Source organism: Argopecten irradians, chromosome 1 (genome assembly GCF_041381155.1).
Source record: "Argopecten irradians isolate NY chromosome 1, Ai_NY, whole genome shotgun sequence".
In the NCBI taxonomy this organism is placed as follows: Eukaryota; Metazoa; Mollusca; class Bivalvia; order Pectinida; family Pectinidae; genus Argopecten; species Argopecten irradians.
In genome coordinates, this window is record NC_091134.1 from 44,030,840 (window position 1) to 44,058,730 (window position 27,891).

Here is a 27,891-nt window from a genome sequence, read left to right on the forward strand (position 1 = left end):
CAGTACTGTAAACTCATATAGAAGAATGCATGTCCCTGATACATGTATGAAGGAACTTGACATGTTATATCCGTAATGCATTAGAGTACTGTCGAAGTATATTGAACATGTCATCTGACAATCTTTTAACAAGAATAGGACACATGATACAAACAAATGTATAGTGTTTCCTTTGTAATAACACAGCCATCCATCCCTTTTATAATTTTTATAATTGGTTTGTACTCGTCATTTGATATGATATTAAGTCCGTCTGCTGATTGTTTTATTAATCGATATATCAACAATAACGTGTATTGTGTATTGTTAATATCACATCAACATGCGACGACAACATATCATCAAGTCGCACTGGGATAACACTAAGGTACAATATGTATTGGGGCTGGTGTCAGCATTACAAAAATTATCATAAATTCTTTTGTTTGGACAGGAGTACATGTCTCGTCTAGTTTACAATATGGTTCTGTTCAGGACACATATATGCAGTGGACAATAATACTAATGAAATATGTGCATGTTGTTTCTGTAATTACATTTAAATCTTAAAGATGCTCCACCGCCGACAGACCATAAATGATATTCATCATTTGAACAATAATTGGTGTTTAATCGTGTATATGTATGTCTAATTAACACAAAACATAATATAAAATAATTTGTTTTGCTTTTGGTGCATGCGCAATCAGTAATTCATTCCATATAGGATATAGTGCCAGGGATTTTTTTCGGGATGCAATTAATTATTTTTTATATTTTAAACTTTAAGTAAAATCAGAAGCTCCTGTTTTTGATAGTGAACAAATACAATTTGTCAGCGGTGGAGCATCTTTAATAGGTGTTAATTTACATATTTTACATTTTTAAATATTTTACATTTTGTTTTGTTTCTTGTGGATTTTTTTTTTAATTCTATTTACACAGTCAGTCTATAAAGCCACTTATATATTATACATTTTTGTGTCCTTTATGCACATTTGTTAGAAGGTGGTTTCTTTCTACAGAGGTGGTAGCTAAGACAGGTTTTACTATACCGACTATATTCATACATACCTTTTTTATTGGCCTCAAAGCTATCGTGAGGTTTCACTTCTTGCATCTCATACACGAGTAATGTATGAGATAGAATGTCATTCCTTAAGTTTATCTGATCTATTGCATACATCAACGCTAGCTTGGGTCCAGTGTGCTCATTTTCAAACAAACCACCTGCAAAAAGAACAAGACAATTAAAATGATATTTAACTTTAATAATTCTGGGAACCATCATTTTTGGCGTTAGATTAATGTTTGTGAATTAACATATCTTATAAAATCGCTAAACATAATCACCACGAATCATTTATCAATTAAATAAGTTTCTGCGAAAATTAGGCTAATTACAGTAAAATATTTAATAAAGCATAAGTTTCGCGCTTTATTAGATATTTCCGAGAAAACTAGTATCAGGTAAACCGGTGACAGCCGGATGATGTGTTTGAGCTGTAATTTGAGATATGTGATAGATTTATATGCACTATTGTGCAGTGGCTTTCGTGCACAGGCCATTTAGAAACAATTTGCTTGCCATTGTGTCTGTTGGCACAAGAACAAACCCTTTAATTTGTTCAATCAAAAAAACTTGTCTAAAGTTATTTCATTTCAACACAAAACAAAAGATCTTTTGAAAAAAGACTCGGCTATCGGAATGTCGGCTAGACGTCAAAAATGTGTACATCACATGTAACCATGTGCATTTGAATGGGAATGTTACTTTGTTAAAGTCTAATAACGATTGTATGTAGGTGTTTAACAATAGACCAGCTGGTTAATTAGGAGTGCGAGATGGAGGGGTGCGTCATACAACAAAAGCCTTCGTAAATATTGTAGATGCTTGGTTTTTTCTATGAAAGAAATAATTAATTACAAGAACAAAGATAGTCAAACATGTAATTCAAGAAGTTTGTCAGTATATTAAATAGTATTTACAATTATGAAAATGTTCCTTGAATACAGATACGGTTAGTGTTGTTAAAATGCGTTATTATAGATCAGGTATATTAGAAATAAGCAAACATGATCCTTCTTAAATTGTTTCTTAGCTAATTTGGTATCATATAAAACATATTCATATATTTAACGTTTTTGATAGTAAATGGTTATAAATTGTTTTAAACGGTAGTCTACATCACTGGAAAGTAACACTGTAATATACATAAGTATCATTTTCGGGTGATGAGAGTGGAAGATAACTCTTATGCTTCTGTCAACAATACAACAGGATACATTTTTGCAAAAAAATGATTCAGAGCACACGAAACAGCTTATTTTCGGAAACATTTTGATTTCAAATCTCTGATATAACAGATTCTAGATTCTAAATCATTGAGGTCAAGGTGAAGGTCCAATATAGAATCCTAGCCACAAATACCCACATCGATTGGCGATTTGATAAACCTTGGAATATGAGACTGACTGACTGGCTGTTCGTAGTCTCGATGATATTGACACAGATCGTACGGGGAAATATTGAATTAGGTGTAGTTTAAATGTTAGGTGATGTAAACGCGTTGCAATAATGTCTTTCTCCGGTATCCACGATCTCCTTCAAGTAGGAGTTATGATGTGTATCGCTGAAAAGTCATGAAGTCGGCCTATGTTAACAGTACGGAACCGAAATGATAGTATTATGTTGTTGTAGCTTCTTGCATGCCCTCAAACACGCCGCCATCTTGGCATGTGGTCGTTTTGAGGAATAACAGCCAACAATACCGGTGCGAGAGCGACATCACATAAGCAACTGTTCGGCACGTGCATCACGCTCTTAATTAGTTACGTCATGTGTTGATATTGAAGTCCATGCTCTCTACATACCCTTACAATAATATTGACATATCAGAGCTGATCCAAGGAATAATTATCCTCAATGTCCCGCTGCTTTTTCACTCATGTTTTATAATTAAGAAAACAGGACCGGCAAATTAGCGGGGTTTCTTCATGACGGGAAGCAGGGAAGCAGTGTAGCATACCAAAGTAACTTGGATAACGAGTTCGGTTTATCGGTTTACGTACGAAGGTATATTTAATGAATACTTATATATAACGCACTTAACCGCTAACGTTATGCAATATTGTCGTCCTACATGGAATGATCCATATCGTTACACATAGAAAGAGATAAAACAAATACATATTCCTCAGCCCATCATCACAGGAAGGTACAGCTCTTAGGTATGGTACACTACGATAAAACACTGTCTTCTCGTCAGAGAAGTGACGCAGGTACGCGAATATAACACAAAACCTGCGACAGGTTGGTAATTGAACACAGAAGCAGACAGTAGATGTCGTGTAACACGCTCCTTTGAACACATACTACATATTATTAAGACAACATAGTGATGAAGGTAAAAAAATAGAAATAAATTGTTCAGTACCTAAAACATCTAGATCCTGTGTTTTATTGATAAGCTATATATTTTGTATCCGTTAAATAAACACCGCATATTTCGGTCGTTTTCAATGGCTCTAAATGTACATTATACTGATGATATTGTTCTGTAAAATTTAAATCATTATCTTAGATATGTAAAAGCCTTAACGGTATGATTACATCATATCAAAGTCCATTTTATTTGTGTCATAAGAAAAAGTCTTACACGTTTTAATTGACAGTCACTCATTTGATTGGGTATATGTGTATCATTGGTCTTCAGAAGTTTTATCCTGGTACAATAGCATTATTTCGTACACATCAACTTTAGATTGTTTAATACCCTATTTGACTTGCGAAGGCTCAGAACGTGGTGTTTAAATGAAGTCTGCAAAGTTGTATGAAATATCAACAAGATCAGCGCATCTATTAGTGTCTGGGTTGTGTGCGTTACAAATCGTTCTTTCTTTCTGTGATCCGTAAAATCGAAATAACCTAGCTCTCATTTAGAGAACCCAATCAAATCTATACATCGGAAATTACTCATTTTTGTCAGTTTCATCACAAAGCTAATTATCTATATGGACAATAATTGATCATTCACTGTGGAAAATTCAAATAATAGCCCAACTTGTTTTTTGTTTCGTCATTTCAATGTTTTCGTGTGTTAGTTTCCATTGGTAATTCAAGACAAAATGACAGAGACAATAATTTTCTAATACATACATCGGTACATCTCTTTAGAAGGCCTGTAATGTACTCAAGCATATAGGACCCCAAGCATCAAGTTGTTTATTTTTAAATAAAATTAGAATATTACTGATAATACCTCTGCAGAAATCTGTTTAAGATTAGTGATATTATAACTGTACATGTATTCAGACCATGTTAAAAATAACATAATTAGTAACAGTGTTGTTTTACTTTCCGGAAGAGTACATGCATTTCTATTCTTTACCAACAATCATTAACAATTATTCGGACTAAATATGTTGTGAAAGTCAGCAAAATACTTATTTTCCTTTAATTATCTCATAGAACAATCGTCCTATAACATATCATTGTTTATAAGGAATTTTAATTATTTTTGTTGATGTAAGAATCGATTACGAAATGCTTCCCAAGGGAATGTGTTAGACATGCAAAGCCTGATATGTGTTCATTGTATCAGGCCTTACTTATGACAATAAAAACAACGCAATCTAAAAGCAAAATTACATTTTTATATTGTTCACATACTCATAACCTAAGAAACCCTGTAAATCGTTAATTCGATGTGTTAAAACACAGTGTAATGCGTTAATTATGGTACATATGTATATATCGAATCACCCAGTATCTTTTAATATACGTCTAATTGAATATCTGACAGAAAATATCGTCATATCTTATCCTAAACTATTGATTCAGTAGGTTTCTTAATTAAATTTATACCAACTGTAGTGGTATGCTAGATATTGGCGTAGTGTTTGATGTTTTTACAAGTACCGGTGACTTTATCAGCTGTTTTTAGGTACAAGTGTGATTGAAATATTACAGATAGCAAATTAAAACGTCATGTTGCAAAGATAGCGATCAGTTCGTATTGAATTAATCAATGAAATGGTTATATGTCCCTAACATTACGACCATGTTATTTCAGTGTTACTGAACGACCTATCAGTGTCAGTGTTAACATGACGACCTGTCATGTCAGCTTATAAAGACGAAAAAATGATCATGTTACTCAGTTATTTTGGTATGATGCATTGCAGAAGATCAGTTATTTGTTTTCAAGAACAAGCGAGCGAACTTTTGAATGTTGAATAACTCAAAATGAAATAAAACATTTAACATTATCATTTTCTTACTTTCTGGAAATTAGGGTTTTTTGTCTGGCATACGTATATGTATTTTTTTCCGCTACATTATTATCACTTAATCCTCCTTTCAGATGTCAAATTGACCTATCCCAGAATAGGCCTATAGATTTACATATCGAATCAGGTAAATGAAAAAGGACGCTTACTCTTCTGAAACTCCTTGGTCTTACAAACGGTTGTCAAAGAAACATCAAAAGGTTTTGATCGTACAATGATGGGTTTCATCATTACCCAAGCCCATCGAAATCATCGCTCATCACAATCCTGTGCCTTTTAAGTTATCGTAACTTATTAAAAATCACATTTATTTAACGGTATCTATTCTAATCGTCAAATCAGTAGCAACGCTGGACCATGTCCTTCACAGCTGTCATCATACGTATTGATTTAGCACACGTCCCGTGAGGAAAATGAGATTCAAAACAAAACAAAATGTGACATAATCAGTAAAACTGACGATATAAACCATATTAGGACAGAAGTATTGCACTGTTGATCAGAGAAAAAAGGATAAACAATGTTTGCCTTGTCAACAGCTTGGGAAGAGATCGAAATCACAACAATTCATATCAGTAATATCTCGAGGAAATTGATCACAAAATTTCAAATTCGCGGCAATCAAATCTGTCGTTTTATATGAACATTATTTTATCCGTTTAAATATCCGTCAATAGGGTATTTCTATTTCTGTAAGTGGAAAATGTGACTTCGCGTTCTTGCTCAGAAAGCTGAAAGTGATCAACTTATTCCCCCCTGAAATTTCTTAATGGACTGGTCTAGTCTTTTATTTAGAAGAGTCTAATTATGTCTTTGTTGGTAAATGTTCCTATTTTACTATCACCACTACATTTGTCCAATACAGTGACCTCAGAAGCAATATAACAACTAACCACTACCTTACTTTTAATGTGGCCTGCACTGATTTTATAATACATCTTCTTGATGTGCCTTTGTTATCATTTTAGTATTAATTTCATAGAGACATTTTTTATTTCTTAACCTTTCATTTTAAAACCCAGGCAGACAATTTTGTACTTCTCCTTTTGAATGTCAGCAAATGGTGTTCAAAATGTCTTCCCGCTTCCGAATTAGTGACTCCCTTCAAGAAAATTTCAAAAGATACGCATGTAACCCAAAAATAGAAATAGCACATTGATGGAACTTGTAAAAGGATACAATTGTGAAAGACTTTAAAAAGTACCAGTTTTTCATATTTTTGTGATACAATGCAACATTAGTTACAATATTTGACAGGATTCAAGCATTGCCACAATGCGATGTACTATTGGAGGCAATGGCGATGTGCCTTACCAAATTCGTGAAATCCAAGAAATCCTGAATAGGTAATTCTGGGAACAAATGTGTGAGTGAAAACAGAAATCAATGCGTATTCAGCCCTTATATTATAATAAAAGGAAGACTTTATATTTAAGAAAGATCAAAATGGATGACGTGTCTGCGTAGCGTGACAGAAATCGAAAAAAAAAATTTTGCAGTGTATTTTCGGTTTGTATCAATAATGTTGATTTTCGGCGAAAGCGATGGCATTGATGTATTTAATATTATTTGACAAATTCTCCGCTAATAGTTCTGTTGAAACACAATCTAGTGATTGATGCGATTTAAAAGTCAAATTGCAATCCTCAATCTTATTGTTTTGTATCTTGAAGTTGTGTTGGTTTTTTTCTGATTCAAAGGAAACGGCGTGGGGCCATGTTGATGATAAAGATGTTAAAGAAGTGAACACTTGAAAATTATTGTTTCAAAGACGCCGTGTTTGTCATGTGCCAACAAACATGTTTTGATCAAACATGAAAGAAAAAATGAAAAGTTAATATCTTTGCAGTCATTTTGTGACGAAACATATTGCACAACAATATATTTTTTTATAAAATGGGAGTCTAAATTGTTTAAGAAAACGATATTCTAGATCTCATCCTTTTGCATGTGTAAAAAAAGATAATCTATATCACATCCTTTTGTATGATGTGTAGTAATGTTCACTTTTGTCTTGTTCGACATAAACTTATCTTTGCATGTTGTTAAAGTTCAGTGTTAAATTAGTTACCATGACAACAGATAAAACACAAAGAAATCGTGATCATCACGTTTGAATACATTTTTTTTGCGAAGGTTCATGTTTATTTGGGTTTGTTACTTTTATAATGTTCACAAAAATTAAATGAGGTCACGATATAAAACGCGTTTTAACTGAATAGCATTCCCATTTAAGTCTGGAAAGACAAACCATATAAATTAAACTTATCTTGAAATGTGGAACGCGAATCCTAACAATAGTTTCCTATCAAGAACACTACAGCATATACATATTGTGTCCACTGAAGACAGTCTTTCTATACTAGGAAATCGTACTACGACCTTCACCTTAAGTAGAGCTATAAATAAACTTAATCTAATAAGGAATAAGAGTAACATTTTATCTGTTATTGAATTATCACTCTACAACCCGCCCACAGTTGGTACTATGTATTGGTGAGATGTGTAAAATGTACCTGTACGGTATAATGATTTGTTTTAGGAGGATGGCGATACAATTTAAACACTGTATAGTGTTACTGTGAAATCGATAGAAATAAGATACTTGTAATGGTACGGAAAGAAAATCCATGTATTATACTGTACCCTTTTTTCTTTCATTGGGAGAATAATTACACATACAATATACTTCAGTACAATATACTTCAGTACAATACATTGCTCCTCTAAAAAGTTATTTTGATTATAACATGTTGATTCCTGTTGCGGTACTCTCTCGAATTAGACGGTTGGTTGATCGGGCTTAACATCTCAAAAGGTGAAATATCATCATGTAGGGTTTTGAAACATTTCTACATTAACATTGCAAATGTACAATTATATTTCTCCCAGTGTGATCATTACCAATATGGCACTGTACATTGTAAATTTATAAATCTTCGCAAATTTAAGGAAAGTGTGCACAAAAATTGTAACTCCAAGATGATAAACATGTTATACATAGCTACAAGTACATTTGTACTGTAGTAAGTAGAAATGGTCTTTTTTCCGTATACTATTTGAGTTGTGACTGGCTTACTCGTAGTTATACCGAACATACCGCAGTCTCCCAAAACAAAGGAGCAGCACACAACCCATTACTGATAAGGGTAGACGAGCTATGTAATAGAACGTTAAGTAATTAACCAATCCTTAGCCGTGCCAGAGATTCCTAAGGTTCTATTTTCTTGTTTATGCATTTTGCATAACACGAGACTAAGAGTAATTATCATTTTTGAAGACCTATAACTACACGTGATTTTTTTACTGCCAATATTGCTGTTTATTAAAGCCATATCTGACCAGATGTTTCGTAATGTAAGTACTATTGGTATTGTTATTTTGTTACTATATTGTCTCGGGTAGTCTTGAACTTTACTGTAGGATGTACATGTATTTGAGAACGTCTATTATGTACTGTCATATATAAGTGCCGTACCTGGTACTTCACAAGACCTATCGGACCTGAGTCGTAAATAACGAGATATATAACACTAATTAGCTGAGATCATGGTATGTTTTGTTATATGGATAAACAATAATCAATTCGTGGGGGATTGATCTAATTGTTCTCATAGACCAGCGAATGTAATTCATTACTGAATGTAGTATCGATATAAAAGCCCAAAGGTTCAATTGCAACAATATCATTTAGATATTATTTAGAGAAACGAATGATAACAACATGTGAACTGGTAAGACAAGTAATGTGTTACGTGTAAATTCCAGTTTTAACAAAATCATTTAGGGAATGTCGGTACACGTGACTCAAGAAATGGCGTTATTTTATTTTATGATTTCAAAAGAGGACACCAGAGGTATTCGGGCATTTTTGAAATTGAAATCACACTTCACAGCTTGTCCGTCCTTCTAGGAGTCGTCGGTGTTGTTAGGAACAAACGTCAAAATATGCTTTGGCATGATTCGTCCGACTTTTCATTTAATACTGTCAAGTGGATATGCATGAAGAACATTTTCCCTATACTCAAATCGTCCAGTAGAAATAAAAAATAAATGCAAACTTTGAAAACTCTTCAATTATTTTACTTTCCTTATAAAAAACGTAATCATACATTAATTCACAGTTAATCTCTCTACTTTGTGGCAATGTTGAAATTATTGCTTGCGATATGTTTTATTTTTATTATAATTATCATTTTTTTCCCGCTAAAATAAGTAATTCCTAATCTGTAAACATCAAAAACACACTTTCTTGTCCCGTCTCTACCTATCAAGTACAACTATTCTTGTCCTGTCTCTGCCTATCAAGTACAACCATTCTTATAAAAACCCACAAAAACTTAAAACATGTTTAAAAATCAAATGTGATACTGCTTATCTAGATTCCTATCGGAAAAGTTAAATTCGAAGAAAGTTACGAGTAATGCTGAATACTATAACCAGGTTACTAAGTGAGAGGTTCAGCCGGGAATTGGATTATTGGTTAGTGTGCCAACAATAAATAATATTTCCCAATTGAATCATAAAATCTTCACAGAAAATTGTCAATTACAAAACAAATTTATCTTTATAGAAATTTTCAAAATCTTTAGCATACATGTCTACGTATTTGCGCTTATTAAAAAGGAATGTCAGTATATATGTATTTGTTGGCAATACTGTAAACCAATTTATTTTGGAGTGTGATTAAATTTCGGAGACGATGGGAAATCGTGAGAATAAATTGGCACAAAAAATGTTTTGAAAAAATATAAATATGATCCTCTACATCGGAATCAGATATACAACTTGGTAATGGTTAGGATAAAGGAGATTGTGACAAATAGTTATAGAAAAGTTCTTGATCCACCCAGTGTTTGTCCACTCTGTTCTTAAATGAGTTAAATGAGTTTTGAATGTAGGTAAACAGGAATCATAGAAGTTAAAATCGCGGTAATATATTTCATGAAAAAGGGCTGATGTATGATAACACGAAACTGAGTCACCGCGAAAAAAATAGACTTACAGTATGTGTTTAACCAACATGGTGTGCTTTATTTTCTATACAGAAAACTATTACTTTATTACTAAGCAAAACTCGTACGTTACCATGTCATAAGCGGCTCATTTTAAAGAATAACACCTGAGTAGATTACATGTCTTTGATTACAGGTAAAAACATGAATTTCATAAATGACGATAATTCTAACACGATAATTTTTTTATGTTGAAGATAAATAATGCCATTGAATACCTAACCATATGTTTGGTATTGAATGTTTGGTATATAATTATCACATAAATGCGTTATAATATCGCAGATATTTGAATAATTTTCACTTTGTCATGTACATTATAAATACTCACCATCAACAGTTAGCCTATTATGATTAATGTCTGATGGTGTTATTGTAATTGGCTATTTACTCAGGATAATACATACATTTCACTGCTCGTTTTTCGTAATCAATAAAATAAATCTACTCAAATTACATTGGCAATTACGTAGGTGAATGACAGTGACCATTGATGTGCATTTATGTTCATCCATTAATTGGTGTACTGAATGTAAACCGGTATAAATAATACCATCATTGTTATCCTCAGAAACCAGCTTTCCCTATTTTATAGTAGATATGTATTAAAGCATTATGTGTATTTCAAAAGTAATAATAGTTATACTGTCAGTAGTAATTTTAATGATGAAGTCTTAAAGAATTAAATTAAATCCCACAAAGTAGCGCATATTTTGGTGGTATTCAGATCGACTCAACAACAGTGAAATTCGAGCTCTCATACTCACAACAGCCAAGCTGGGATAAAATTACAATGACCTACAATAGTGATCTTCTTTCTAAAACCATGACCCGAGTTTAATATTTTTGATCTTCATCATTATTTCTGAAAACAATTTCAAACTAGGGGAGATGATATTGTTGTATATTTACTTAGGTAAGCTCTGCAGTGGCATATACATGTTACACTATAAACTGACGAAGTGCAACGAATGGCAGAAAATCAGAAGGGCCGATCAACCGTCTGTCTATGGCCAAAAATGTGCCGAGCACTTGCATTTCTTCTACTTTGAACTCTTTATGATATTACTTTATATTCATACCCACGTGTTTATATACAGAAGTTTTAAGGTGTCATTATCAATAATAAATCATACCAGAATAAATTTGAGAAGAAAATGGAAATAACACAAAACCACATATGGAGCAAATTTGTAAATATGTTTTTAATGATATACTAGAATAAGCAAATGATAATATGATCATAAACCTTACAGCCAAAACTGAACAATTTATAGTTTCAAAATGTGAATTTATTTGCACAAACCCACACCCACACCCACCATGTTCTACAGCATACACCATGTTAATATGGATTTAAATACTACATACACCGGTAATTTATTTCTTATTCAATCAGTCCATTCTGTGTCCTTTACCCGTCCCCTATTATAATCGATCAGACCATGCATTGGTTTTATTTGTTTACATTTAAAGACCCCTACTAAACACCTCTACAAGATTTCCCACGTGCGTAGTTTATGAATATTCCATTTTGAAATTCTTGCAGTCATTTCATTTTTTTTATTTCGGCATACTTGGTGTATACACCGTGTCTAGACTCGATCATTTGCTTATAAACCCCACAGGGGAAATATCAGGGGACAATAACTACCAATTTACATTCATTTACGTATATTTACGTACGTTTTCCGTGGAATGTAACCGTGTTATAGTTCGGAACCAGTAAACTTCTGATCGTTCATGAATTTCCTAAGATTTGTTATGCCATTTTTAACATCCGCTGCTATATCATTTGGTTCATTGTAATTCTGTTCTGCAATAACTTTGTTCTTTATTTCTTGGCAATGAAATCAACTATACGAAGAAATGCAAAAAGATGAAATGCATTGAATTAACCTCTAGCCGCTTTAAGTGGTTTCTATTTTGAAAATATCAGATACTTACAGGTGAATTTCTGTTTAAAGCTGAACAAATAAAATAAATAAGAGAACCCCATATCATATACAATAAGAGCCGCATCCTATGGCAGTTCCTTCAACTAAAAGGCTAACTAGACAATTATATTTTTGTATATTGGCACACTGCCTTGAATAGTTTCTAGTCTGTTAACATTTCTTTCTCAACAAAATAAACATTTTAACACCGGGAAACGTTGTAAAATCTCTCCTTCCATTTTTCACTTTTTATTGGAAAACCAACCCCACATGAGGTAACTCGCTGAAGTAAGTTATAATCTAATTAGTATGACATCCCTTTTTTTACACGTTACATCACTAATTACACACATACTAGATCTTACATATTGTATATTGGTTCTTGTGGGTCACCATTATAAATTCAGTTTTGATTCAGTGTAACTGGACCCTGAATTTCATCTAATAGAGAAGGAAGAGATAACCAAAACATAGAGGAGAGCTTGGGCATAGACTGGCCACCAGTCTCCAGAATATTGGAAAAAAAAACTTAAATTTGGCTTGATTATTTTTGTCTCTACTACATGCATGTGTCTGATTCTAAGCTGCAAACTAGGGGGAGATAATCTAGTAAAGAACTCTGCTGAGAAAGTCTAATCAACAAATTAGGGTCTGGTGGCCAGTCTACCTGGGGCCATGTATCTGAGTAGGAATCACTAAAGGGTTTGAGGTTATATGGGGTGGTACATTTCGTGTTACATCGAGAGATGGGTCCGATCCCTCCGTTATAGAATTGACTTTCATTGAGAAAAGCGGGTTCTTTTTCCATTTTCTATGGATACAAAAGAGGTGAGAACAACATCAACACATATTATGCTGAAAGAATTCCCAGAAAAGTTTAAATTGTGATATAGCGGATACATTACATCTCATTCTTGTTTGTCCATTTTACAGGCAGTTCAGGAGACATTAGTCGTGGTATAGAGCATGATCATTTATATTTACGTTAATCAAATGCCTCAGATAAAAAAAGAGTTAAATAATTTAGTTTTAAAAGTAACCTTGTGATCACAATGTCCATTCTCCATATCTTTTATTGATATGAATCAATTAATCATTGCATATAAAGTAATTATTGTGTAACGCCGTCATCACCACGTTGCTAATTGCAGCCAATAAAATACAGATCATCATGAACTACAACTTATATATGGATAATCATCTAGAATCTTCCACATCCGAAATGTGTAGGAATGTCAACTTCGCAATTGTTATAAATAAGATAAAGTTAATAAACATATATATAATGAATTGGAGGTAGTACTCTGTATTTTCAATGCCTACATGTACATTATATGTATATAGTCTGTGCTAAGGTGTTGGTCGTTTTGGATATATTGATCATATTGGGCCATATAACTTTAAGACTTATATAAACGTGTTAATCCTACAGTTTCTCCTGACAGAATTCTTGTCACAAAATGCAAAACATTCCTCATACACCGCGCATGGATTATAAAATCCAACCGTAATCGGATTGGGCGCTTCTCGATATCCCACGGAACAGTCGGATTTACTACTTAAGATTTCAATTTCTGTAATAATACCATTTCACTTCAAATCCATTCAAATAGAAAATCGTATAAATCTAGCGGTGAGATGTGCCAAATGGCAATACCGCAGCGGTTCGGCACATATTACTGGTTAATGACATACGGTTCGTCTTTGAAAATAATCTGTTTATTTGAAATTGTGCCACTCACATTTGAATATAGTCGTTGCCAATAATTCGTATGCGAAGCAAGTATAAGAAATATGATCTCGTATCTTGTCACTCGAATCAATATTTCACGCAAAATAAAGATTTCCTTGGTATTTTGTTTTACAGAATTAGTCATGGTTACCACACACAGAGCTTGACATCCCGGTGACTGTTGCTGTTCATGTTGCTGTTCATGAAGAATGTAGTTTCATTTGGGAGTATAAGCACTCCCTTTGGATTACCTTTCATTCTAAACCCTTATGTTAAGTTAACGCTGGACTGACACAATGCCTGTACGGCAAGATCATGCCTTAATGCATATTTATGGTACGTTTAATTGTCTAAGATCAGATTGAAGTTACAATGTAGATAAGCATGGCTATTGATATCTTGCTTTAAAAGATATCACACCACCGACATAACCCCATGTACAATGTATTATAATGAGTAGACTGGGTGACATTCATTTTATACAATATAGTGTTTTCACATCCATAGTTATAACTATAATGTGTATTTGAAAATTGCTTTAAAATTAGTGTATGACCTAAATGATAACCGAGAAAGAGAAAGACTTTTTAGGAAACCCTTATTAGAACATTTGATAAACAAATCCAGGTCAGAAAAAAAAATTCATACGTATAATGGTAATAATTTTCATTTCATGAGAAGAAAATTGGGACCTGTACGAATGTACAGTACATGTAAGTTTTATTCAGAAAGAGGGATGATTATCCAATTGAAAATTGAATATTTTCAAAATGAAAAAAAAAGTAATCCACAAGGGGTGTTTAATGTAACAGTTGGAGCGATATTCTGACAGGGACGGGGTAATCGTACCGTGTGTGCGGTAATCTAACGGGGAGGGGGTAAGCCTATATTAAAGAGGAGGTGTGTGAGGGGTGTCACATTGAGCACAAACAACAAGCCGGGGTACACATATGGTTTCCGTTTCTACACAGGGATCAATAATCCGGAACCAGGAAGTGACAATATAGCGAGGGAGGGGGTAATGTCGTGGGGTCGGATGTGTACTTACAAGAACCATGATTTAGCGAGGGAGGGGGTAATGTCGTGAGGCCGGGTGTGTACTAACATCTGTAACATGATTTAGCGAGGGAGGGAGTAATGTTGTGGGTCGGGTGTGTACTTGACAATGTTTTACATGATTTAGCGAGGGAGGGAGTAATGTTGTGGGTCGGGTGTGTACTTGACAATGTTTTAGCGAGGGAGGGTGATGGTTCGGGTGTGTACTTGACAATGATTTAGCGAGGGAGGGAGTAATGTTGTGGGTCGGGTGTGTACTAACATCTGTAACATGATTTAGCGAGGGAGGGAGTAATGTCGTGGGTCGGGTGTGTACTAACATCTGTAACATGATTTAGCGAGGGAGGGAGTAATGTTGTGGGTCGGGTGTGTACTTGACAATGTTTTAGCGAGGGAGGGTGATGGTTCGGGTGTGTACTTGACAATGATTTAGCGAGGGAGGGTGATGATTCTGGTGTGTACTTGACAATGATTTAGCGAGGGAGGGGATGGTTCGGGTGTGTACTTGACAATGATTTAGCGAGGGAGGGTGATGGTTCGGGTGTGTACTTGACAATGATTTAGCGAGGGAGGGTGATGGTTCGGGTGTGTACTTGACAATGATTTAGCGAGGGAGGGTGATGGTTCGGGTGTGTACTTGACAATGATTTAGCGAGGGAGGGTGATGATTCTGGTGTGTACTTGACAATGATTTAGCAAGGGAGGGTGATGGTCCGGGTGTGTACGTACCTATACGGATGGTATTCTGTAGACTTTCCGATATGGTCACGTTGAGCAGAAACAGTATCCCCAGCCAGAATAGTTTGGCGACCATTTCATCTGTGTGGACGGGAGTACGGGTCCGTGGGGCCCGTCCTCAGCAAATAGTTCCCGGGGGCCGGGAATCAATCCTCCGATGGAGCGGGAATTAACTCTCACTTAACACTTCCCGTGGAAGCGGGAATCAACCTTCAGTAAAACAGTTTCCGTGGATAGGGAATAAACTCTCAAAGAATATTGAAAAGCACTTTCCGTATCATATATACTCTCCAGTATGTAGCGCGCACATACAACACTTATGTTTCAGTGGTGTAATCTGGTTAATCCGGACTCCAAGTCAACTAGCTCCATCTCCAACAGGCTGTAGATTCCGCTCCTCCCGCTGTGGCTGCTAAAATAAAACGAAAATATGTTAAAATAACTAAAAAAAAATTATTACAATTTCAAGTCGAATTTGTAAAGGTCATAAAACGTATGAGAATTCTAGGCTTGGAGAATAATACCAAAAACGCGTTTCGCTACCCACCGGTACACCTCACACTGCCATGTACTTGTAAGTATGTATCGTCACCCGACAAAAACTATTAACACCTTCCTACCCTATCCTTTAAAATCTAGATCGAATCAGAGACAACCTCTGGCATTAAATATAGACATTATATGTCTGGAGTACTGCTTGTATGAGCGCGACAACCATCGGTGATTTGTAAACGATTTTCTTCCAAGATGTTAAGAGGAATCAACCAGTGTACAGCAGTAGATATACATGTTCCGACAAACAGGTCAGTCTTAAGGGTGTTATACGCTTTATCTAAATAACTTAAATGTTGGCGATCGAGTCGCGGTCAATCAACCGTGGTCATGTCACATATTCAATCTTATGTGCCAATTGTTGTTTTGTTTTGTTTGTATACAATCAGATCTATCCAGAATTTAGAAGGCCTTATAAAAGACAATTCGGGGATTTACCAATATACATGTACTTTGTAGTTATATGAGATTTCCATTTCTCAATCATTTAATTTATAGCTTTATACTGTTAAATATCTGCCCAGCATTTAACAATTTGAACCTTTTATAGGGCTTGATATGCTGGGCAGTTTAAATGTTCACATAAACACGAACAATAGAGCAACACCACGGTACAGAAGAATGGACATGCTTGTGGGGAATACAGAATGTTTTATCTGTGTGTAGAGGAAGGTTAATATCAACGGCTTTACATAATCTACGATTAATTTATTATCTGACCATAATTGCGAAAAGATACATATGTACGTCGGACATTTTTCATAATACTGCACATCAATATCTAATAAATTATTTTAGATTATTATAATAGATTTCATATTCTGATTACAAATTACTTCCTATTCACATAACACGTCTCGAAGGTGGAGAGTGTAGACAAACACACCTGATACTATCACAAAGGGAATCCAGAGTTCCCGGAGACAAAACATCGACCTTCGGACAGTATATGTATTTCATTTCACCAATGTATAAAGTTTTCATCTCCGTACACAGCCAAATAAACCCCGATTACGACATGTGTTTTATTTAAAAATTAAATATGATAATATCATATGAAATTATACAAGTGTATAATTCCAAGCAGGCGAGACACAACAATTTTCAATGCGCGTAAGTAATTATAACAATATTGTGAAATATTTTATAACCTTTATCATGACGCAAAAAAAAATGTAATTAATATCAATATGTAATTCGTGACAGTATAAATGGTTGTGAAATTATTGAAGTATTCTTGTCATGATAAGATTTGCACAATTTGTCAATCTAGAATCGACAATGTATATGTTTAGTAACATATACGGAGCTATGCAGTTATTCATATCCGTGTTATCAATTAATTATATTATATTAGATGTTGGACACGTATAATCTCAAATCAGGGTATTTACTCAAATGAATCAACACAATAAGCATGGGAGAAATATACTTTTGTATAACTACTGTACAATCAGTAAAAAAATACTTATTAAGAGAGTGATCTATAAAAATTGTATTTCTGCTAACATGTTCTACGTGGTAGAAGTGATGTTAAGTAGCAAATTAAGACTATTTCAAAAAATCTTCCCGACAAAACGAACGAAATTATCCATTTTCAGCATTCTAATTAAAAAAGGCAGTATTTCTCAATGTACAAACAAGTACAAATGTACATAAACAAAAACAACTTACAGTTACGATATGCGTGCGAGTCCCTTGAGATGCCGCCGTTGTTTGTAGTAAAGAGATAGTATAATTACTGGTTCAACCATGAGTAATTAGCTAGCTGAGGACAAATCGGAACCACCCGCCTTGTCTAATTAGTCAATTAACAAGATTTACCGGACCCCTATCGTTAACATTTAATTTGACACGTCTGGACATTGTATGCCGGACACCTTGGGACAATGACGGTCTCATGCTGTGTACTGGTCAGTCCGGCCCCGACTGGTCAGCAAGACGATTTTGATAGGGTGTGGGGACTGAATAGACTGCTCTTGGTGTTTTCTCAGGTGTTGACCAGTAATTTGAGATGTTTGTACATTGACAGGAAATAAACTGGACAGCGATGACCATCACACTATTAGGTGTTACGATAATAAACAACAATACAAAGTTAGTACCTGGGTCTCACAATGGTTCATCCCATGTCACTACCTCTGTAGGTATCATGTAGGTACAAACACGAACCCACAGGCATGTCCAGTGTCATCACTTAGTCTATTGTACACTCTATGAAAAACAAGTCGAGTTAAATGTTGTCAGCCTATACGGTCAATGCTGTCAGAATTCGAGTTAAATGATGTCAGCCTATATACGGTCAACGCTGTCAGACTGATGTCAATTTACTTTTATTTCCCATTTTCTTTTAATGCGAAACAAAATTCCAAGGACCCTATAACGACCGCATGAGTTTATAATTTTCAAGTATTTTCCGAATTCCCAACCGTAACATACAAAGAAGTTTGAGATAGTTTCCTTTGACAGCCGAACAAATAATGCCGATACAGTATGCCCTTATATATAAAAGTTGAAGAATTTTTAAAGACTAAATCTTATTCTTAAACTTTTATGATATTATATTAATTTATATATGCATAATATTGTATGTATACATTTGTATATACATTTAAATATTACATATATAAACCTCAAATAGAGATATGATTCATAATTAACCCAAACCAAAATGGGTGATGTGATTGTCATCTTTCTCCATCAGGGAATAACTATTTATGGATATTAGCCTCGCTTAGTGATGACCATTACCACTTATGACATATTGTGCGACTCGGGGATCCAAGAATTTTTATCCAATGTCCTAACTGGTATAGATGCCGTCCAATATGACCTTGTCACCCTACACCACAAGGACACGCGGATGATAAATGACCGCTGTCTGTCCAGTGTCTAGCCCACACAAAATTAGGGAACACAATTGACATTTAATGTGATTCTTAACAGGATGACAAATAGTTATATTTTTTTATTAAATTCAAGGTGGTCGCATTCATAAGTCTAGATACCATATTAAAATTGTTTGGACCCATTCATGAACCTATCTAAAACCGTGCAGCCATATAAGTTTTCATATTTTTTGACTGAATCCTTTGTAATTAGAAATGAATTGATTGTAGGATAGCAATAATATACCACCGATAACACCTATATAAATGGTATCACTACTTGAAATCACGATTTAATCATGACGGAAAGGATAATTACTGAGCCATAAACAAAGGAAAACAAAATAAAAGAAACTTTTCTGTTCTGTACATTTCAGAAATGCATTGCGTGTAATTAAACATATGGACTATAATGTTAAATAGCAATTTAAACAGAAAATCTGTTTCAAAAGAAATTTAGTTTTCTCGAACGTTTGGTAATGATTAAGATTTATAGATGTAAATAAAGATCACAGTTATCAAAAACGTTCTACTCGGTTTTATATGCAAATTGATTTAAAACAAATAAAACATTCTCACCGTCTGCAGATATATGCAACTTTTTGTGAATTTGATGATTTCACAAAATTCCTATTAGCAATTTTAATATGGTTATATTATGTTCTTATCCTATATATACAATAAAAGGATAGGTTTACACAACTATAAAAATCTCTGTACAAAGTTCATCGGAATCACGGTTGTTCTACATGACATTGGACCACCTTTGGTATTCAGGTATAGGGATGCGAAGGATGTTATACATGTTTAAGTCTCGCTAATTAGAATAAGCAGGCTTTATTTACACACGGCAGTATTTGGAATTTATCCAACTAACGAGTTCCAGGAGGGAATACCAGCGTTTTCTTTCCACACATATATGTGATCATGTTCGCACTTATGTTATAACACCTACAGACCAACACAGATCAGTATGTCTGTAGCTCGGAATATAATAAGTTGATGAGATATATTTTTTGAAGTTCCACGTGTATTATTACAGGAACCCGATAATCATTTATCTATCTCAGAGGTATAGATCGTTTTTAAATGTATTAGGGGTCTTGATTGGAATCCATTTACTTCTTAGTGTATTTAAAGATGCTCCTCGCCGACAGGACAAAACGATATTCATCATTTGAACAATAACTAATGTCTAACCGTGTATATGTGTCTAATTAACACAAAAATGCATATAAAATAATTGGCTCTGCTTTTGGTGCAAACGCAATCACTACCTATTCCATATAGGCAAAGGACTGTAGATTTTTTTCGGGACGCAATTATTATTTTTGATGATTTTATATTAAAGTAAAATAAGAAGATCAACTTCTTCAGTGATGATAATGGTGTAAAGTAAGTAATTTGTAATTGAAAAAAGCTAATTTGTATGCTCCTGTTTTTGATAGAGGAAAATACCATTCGTGGCGGTGGAGCATCTTTAAAGAGAGTGACGAAAAAATAGCGGAAAATGGTCTAGCGGATCTACACAAAAATGGTTGCCGCCATTGGTGATTTTAATCAAGACTCCTACAACATATAAACTGTTTTAAATACTCTAGGATATGTCCATATTTAAATAAACTAGGCGGTTCTCGTTTCCCCGCAAGTATACACCCGTAATTAGAGTCACGCCGATGGAGAATGTGTCTCCACTTTTGACGTTTACTCCTGTGAAGTGCGGTACCTGTTTTGACGTTTTACGACCATGTTACGCCGATACTACAGCATTAGCGGGATGGTTACCATTGATATATGCTACCATTTCAACAGTCGTAACGTCGGGCTGCAAGGCGACACATCCACAAAATGGACATAAATATTTTTTATAGATAATTATTAATAGATAAAGACGCTATTTTCTTCTCTATCGCATATTAACTATCTGATAGAAACGTGGGTTTCATTTTATATTTCAAAGTGAAAGCTTATCCTTGGTAATTTTGTATACCTTACATTTGTGAAAAGGCCACACGCATCTTGTAAAACCTTCGTGGCAAAATCAATGCGTTAGAATGTCATTGTGGTATATGTCTTCATACAAAGTCATCTATATCCTTAAGCGCAAATACTGATAACAACATTTTGTATGAGAAATTATTTGATAATTATAAAGATGTGAGGTAAGTCAAACTGACTCCCAAGGGTAGATAACTCTGGAAAGTGAGAAAATGCAAAAGTTTACCTTTTTCATCTGTTCAAATTTGAAACTCCAGACAAAAATCTTTATTTCCATCAATAACGATAGAAATCTTAAATTCTCTCATGAGTGAGGAAGACTGACTTGAGAAATAAAAGTCAACTGTGTTGATTCATTGCTTTGAATACATACTTTTCTACTTTTATGTCAATTTAATGAGCAATAGTGTTGATTTCGGCAAAACAAGGGAGAATACCCGTGTGTCACTTTCAAGGTGTGTCTGTTAATTACATAGTAATCATATCCCTGTCATCCATTTACAACATTCGATTTCAATAAAACTTTGACCAACAACATCGCAAAGGCGAAATTTCCATTCTGAAAGATTGTTGCGGGATAAGAAATATTAAGTTTCTACTCAAATATTAATGATTCCAGCATTCAGTGACGAACCTGGCAGGTTTACGACTTTTTTCGGATAGGAGATATAGGCAATTCTTAGGCTGATCCGTTTAACGTTAGTCACGACATGCGAGCACGCAGGGATCTGACGGAAACTACCATCATTCATGTACAGGATCGCGACAGTAAAACTAACAAGCCGTATAAAATGTCACAGTACAGATAGGAATTCCGTTTGAAAATCGAGTTTGTCCGCTAGTAGGCATCGCGGCCCAATTTGTTTAAAACCACTATGGCATCCAAACAGCACACATATCTTATAATGTATTCCAAAAACACAGTACAGTTATGACGTTTCCAAGGACATTCATGGTATTGTGTGGAATAATAGATACGGTTTAAGTTAGCGTTCCGCTGTCGGAGAGAAACCATTGTACAAGCGACACAATACATAAGTCTTAGAGATATGATCAATGCCGAGCATTGTCTCACCGATGTGCCTGGTAGATTACAACTATATATAGGTAAAAATTCCCTAGCGGATGTAGCCGACACTCTTTACTTTCAGGAGGTGTGACAATTTTACAACAAAACATTGCACGGCACTGTCATGAAAGGCGGGATCGTAAACTATAAACCGTGCGAAATGCACCGTGCATGGTTCTTACATGTCAAAACACATAAATAAACCTGTAACTGACTGAGAACACGAGGAAATGAAATCATAGCTTTGCCGTTCAAAGCCCAAAACTGTCATATTTTGCATCCTGTTATTAATGGTGAAAGCTATACTTCTTATTTAAACCAAGCCCGTCGTTAATTCATACTTTGTCATGACTAATTATCTTATGCATCGTGAGTAGACAAAAACAACTAATATTAGCGTCCAATCAACCCTCGATACATCTTCTTCGTGAAATAAGCCTCATAGTATACTACTGAGCTACGTTGGTTTACGATTAATTGGTCTTGTAAATTTTGAAAAAAAATATTACAAAGGGAGAACCTTCATGTATATAAATTTCATAATTATTTTCATAAAAACCAATAATCAACCAGTTTTATGAAAAATAAAGGAATAGTTCGACGCCGACAAGCAATACAGTAACACATCCTATATACTACACCCAGTGATTCCTGAAACACTTAGTACCTACGACATCCTATAGCTATAGACCATACCCAGTGATTCCTGGATACATTTAGTACCGCTATGTACGTACATACGACCCTGGTTTGGATAGGACAATGTGTAATGACAAAGCAGACATCCGTATGAGGTGTACTATAAGTAATTACGAACACAAAATAAAAACTGGCGTTAAGTAAATAGAATTAACAGAAATAACTATAAACCCCAATGAACTATATGTGTGCTCGCCTTTCAATTGTGCCTCAAAACTCTCCTAAGATTACAGAGAAAATAATTTAACAGGTGAACATTTCTTACATACATTTCTTTATGTAACTGGAACAATGGCGAGTAAATACACACTGGCCCGAGCTTTTTGAGCTGTTATGTTAATAACTCTTGACTCCTAAATTTTCATAACATGTGTATCTCTCACACACGGATTTTCATTATTATTGTTACAAATTTCTATTCAGCATTATTTAAACGGCATTTATTCCGATTTGTGAGGATTCCGCTCGTAAGCACCACTAAAAGCCCCTTTAATCAATGCAAACATTGACATAGGCTCCAATGCAAACACTCAGAAGACGCCGATTGGCGATGAGAAAGCTCTCCGATCAAGGAGGTAAATAAACAATAAAGGCTGAGAATAGCAAGAATTTCTTTTTCGATAATATAAAACAAGTTGAACAGATTTGTAGTTAGTAGACCAGAGGTTGAATTCTATTATAAAAAAATGATTAAATATATTTACATATTTAATCAAAATCTTTTATAAAGAACGTGTATATAATATGGTTGTCCACAAATTGGAAGCATTCAGTCACATTGGACCATGTCAACCCTAATTGCAATGCAAGCCATCATACAGTAGATTATGGATTGAAAAAGTGTAAATCATTATTTTATGATCTTTTGATAATTGTCATTGATTTGACATGCATTGTGATAAAAAAGATGTATTCACTAAATATTATATCGTGCATAAAGGCACTACCAACTGTCACCACATATACCCTAACGTCTGTCAATAAATGACTGTAACAATTTTACAGAAAAAAGGCCGTTACCATTCATTAATTTATTGTACTAAACCATCATACGCTTCATGCGTCTTACTGCTCAAGCGATCCATAGTTATTACACACTGCCATACATGAATGCACAGTTATGTCAAGGGAACAACTAACTAGGTAAAACAGAAGACCTTCGAAATGGCCTCTGCACAGAGGAAGATTGAGACAAGGATATTTTTTTGTCCAAGCTAGTCGTTGGCTGTTTAATAGTATATTTCCAGAATAAAACTGTTTTCTACCAGACAAGGTAACAATGACATCAATTTGGAAAATAGGATTATCAACTGAGCAAATGAATATGTAAACATTAGAATTTCAGGATTTTCAGTGCAGAATGCGCCTCATTTGAAAATAGTTATCCCGGTAGAAGTTTGAACTGAAGGGCCCGATTTTTATCTAGTGTTATACAACATACACTTTAGTTAGATAACATGATAACTGATATTGATTCAGTAGTTAAAATAGTAGACTCTATGGAAAATCGCTTAGTTGGCTTGCCTCTCTAGACCTACAACGTTCGTACGATGTACGTAAGAAGCTTTGTGACGTGTTTAGACTATTTTTGCTGCACTTTAATGATTTTAGTTTAATTATCGGCATGTTTCGAAAACTGTACGACATTAAAATTACATTATTACACCGTTGATTCATATTGATAGTTTTACGTCAGTTTCACATGTATGATACTTTATTATAAAACAACCCGCATATTTAATTCATGAGATAATGTAATTTGCATGGTTAACTCTGGTTTACAAGTACTTAGAGAAAGAAGGAACGCACATCACAATAATGCAACAGAGACACTATAGATAAACTCTGAGCATTCATAATCAGACATTACCTCAGTAACGGAACAGTGATAATCAAAGCCCAACATTAACCATCTCTGATTTCATGAGACTATTTTTATTTTCAAATTTGGCCAATCAATTTGATGCACCTGTTGCAAAGTTTAAACAATGTTTACTTTTCCGATAACATTGAGACGTAGACTTCCTCGATGGAGTCTACCAAGGCGGTACACTGTGTGGTTCTCACGTGTAACTGGCGCCACATTACGTCTATTTGGTAACAATAAACCACACTGGTAGTCTATGGTAAATGTACATTGCATGTAAGTATAACCTTTATATATATACAGTAACAAACAATGCATTTCGTCAGCGTATATTCGTTTATGCGTGCCAAAACGTGTTGTTTTAAACAATTCTTGTTAATTTCCAAACCAAAAATCTCTTTTTACTTATATGTATGTCATCAAAACTACATGGGTTTCTTTTTTTAATTCAGAAAAAAACACCATAAAAGTTAAACCCCAAATACAGCACCTATGTCTACCGATTGGAATATCGAGAAATTGGGCATGGTATAACTGCATGATGCAGTGATACTGCAGAAATGCATCATGATCAACTACATACAGCGTCAATTTGAACTTTCGAAAATAAACCCCTTAAATTGTAAAAGATATAAGGCATTTGAGAATTAAAAGCTACCTGTTTAATCTTTGAGACATGCACATACAAAACGATCATAATTCGTGTCCGTAGTGCTTTATGGCCCATGAGCAAACGACGGAGTCATGTCCTTGGTTATTGCTAATTTCCCGACAAAATTGATTTATAAAAAGTAATCAATGTATCTAGGATAATTAGCCACTCATATTCGCCCATAACCCGATTTCTAGTCAGCTTTCGAGGTATATGTACATTATGTATACAAGTCGAAGGCGTAATAGTCCCAAATTTTAAATATTTAGCAGCAAGAGAAGTAAACTCTAATTCAAGGAAGAGTAAGACCTGATACAAAATACACTGATTCAGTCTTACACTGCACACTATTGTTGTTAGATATTGGCTCCTGGTATGTATTAGAACAACGTTAACATTTTACTATGATTATCAATAACTTCAACGTTCACTGTTTTACAGAATGTGTGATTATAGGCACAATTGAAAAACATTGATTTTCTGTGTGGGAATGCTGCCACCATCACGGGTGCTTGTTCCCAGATTCAGAACCTCAATGAAGGGATATACATTACAGCCATGATTGAGATAAACGTATCAGCCCTGTAAAGCTCGACTTAGTAGTTGGATTGTATATTGATGGCATATCTCGTTGCTTTCAGGCAATGCAAGCAACACGTGGCACCAAGATGTGTTCACGGAGAACTAAAAAACGCTTCCTGACACGTAAATAAATGGCTGAGAATAGGTACAGGTAGTTAAATGAGCGGCGGTAAAAATGGTATCTGATCTGACGGTGCTTGCGTTCAACATGTTTGGGTAATCAGGCGATTTAATACTACACAAAAGTGTGAAAATACAGGCACCTGGATATAAACGTTGGCATGAAAGACACAACCATATAAAAGGCTTGGTCTATTTATAAAGAATATAGGGTCTTGAGTGATCTTCTATGTGAATGAATGCAATAGGGAAGTAAAGTCACTACAACTCTGAATAGCAATAGTACTGATAACATTATTCTAATGTCACCGGCATACAAATAGAAACCTCGTGTACACGTGAAGAGGCGTCTGTAATATCAGACTATGCTCAAGAGGACTTTGGTCCCATACGGCTCGGTCTCGGACATTACACAAGCCATTTGTTGACTGTCACGTTCTAAATCGCCAGGCTCATCATTTGTAAAGCCATAACGTTCAACCCTCAGCAATAGTTAGAAGGATTCCCTTTTAATGGGATACAGTTGTACGGTCAAGGTTCCATGAACAATAGAGTTCCACCAATAGTATTTTCTAAAATTCATCGCGCGTATAGCAACGTGTCGATGACATTGAATGTCGATTTGCTGCATTCCCCGATACAATACGCTACAGATGTGCCCTTAATGAAGCGAGGGAGTATTTTACAGCTGAGCCCAGTTTGTAATGCAAGAATCTCATAACATTTGTCTGGACTTGCTTTTCAGTCTTTTCAATCCTGTATAGAATGCACGATATTTCCCATTCTAAGAAGAAATGTGAAGTCAAAGACTGGCAAGTACCCAAATTAATAATGTCAAGGAACACTCCAGTGGTCGACTTGAAGGGATGTCAGTGTCAGTGAGACAACGCTATAAGATTTCATTTCTAGGAAGACACACATCACAAAAATACCACAACCTTAACTACACATGCACAACAGACACACCACGCACGTCGCATACAGAGATTAAGAACTCTAACTGTTTATAGGACAAACACTAAGTAATAAAAAACAGACCTGTCCAGCCTACTACATGAGGAATGGTGAAAATGATCTATTTTCATATTGTCAATATAGTGTGAGCAAATATAATGTTACACCAGGGGGCGTGACAAACGGAATGGTATGACAATACAAAAGGATGTCTTCACAAAGTATTCGCCAGATGTCTCTTGTGGGCATTGTAATGAAATTGACTTTAATTAACTTGTAGTATTTGAAGTTCTCAATGCAATAAAGATCAACTATGGATCTTTGATAAATTGGAGATCTTTCTGCACTTGCATGGGTAATACGGCACCTCTTTGCTATAAAATACTTTGACATTCAAAACATATATAAGGAACTCCAGCAGAAATGCCGGATTCTGGCTCGGATTCCAAGCCTCAGATAACTACATATAAAAAGATATCTTACATACCGGCAGGTATGGCATGTGTTTTGATGGTGCCATCCATAATGCGTTAAAATCCGGGAGCATGATGTATTGTTGTTGATGATTTTAGTAAGTTATATGTACGTGTACTAGCAGACTTGAATAACGTCTTCCGGTTTAACAGAAGGGGTTTACAGACTTTGAAGCCGTGGGGATGGCATGTTTTTAATCTCCTGACATATCTCTGGCTAAAACAGGCCCGATTTAAAACAACATTCTGTCATTTGATAAAGCAGGTGAATGATCACCCAAAGATGGT

The 27,891-nt window shown here is 34.8% G+C and overlaps 1 protein-coding gene across 10 annotated transcripts in view; it reads right to left on the bottom strand.

Moving 5' to 3' along the window:
* LOC138329279 (glutamate receptor ionotropic, kainate 2-like) overlaps positions 1 to 27,891 on the bottom strand; it is a 79,502-nt gene that overhangs the window by 22,417 nt on the left and 29,194 nt on the right. For 6 of the 10 annotated variants that reach the window (XM_069276148.1, XM_069276209.1, XM_069276216.1 and 3 more), the window contains exons 2-3: positions 15,741 to 16,161; positions 1,054 to 1,209 (exon numbers count right to left, since the gene is read on the bottom strand). In XM_069276148.1, the coding sequence (XP_069132249.1) occupies positions 1,054 to 1,209; positions 15,741 to 15,825 (241 nt within the window). In that variant the 5' untranslated portion in view covers positions 15,826 to 16,161. Of the gene's footprint in view, positions 1 to 1,053; positions 1,210 to 15,740; positions 16,162 to 16,296; positions 16,579 to 27,891 lie in introns of those variants that run through there. The other 4 variants (XM_069276164.1, XM_069276200.1, XM_069276174.1 and 1 more) reach the window with 3 other exon arrangements.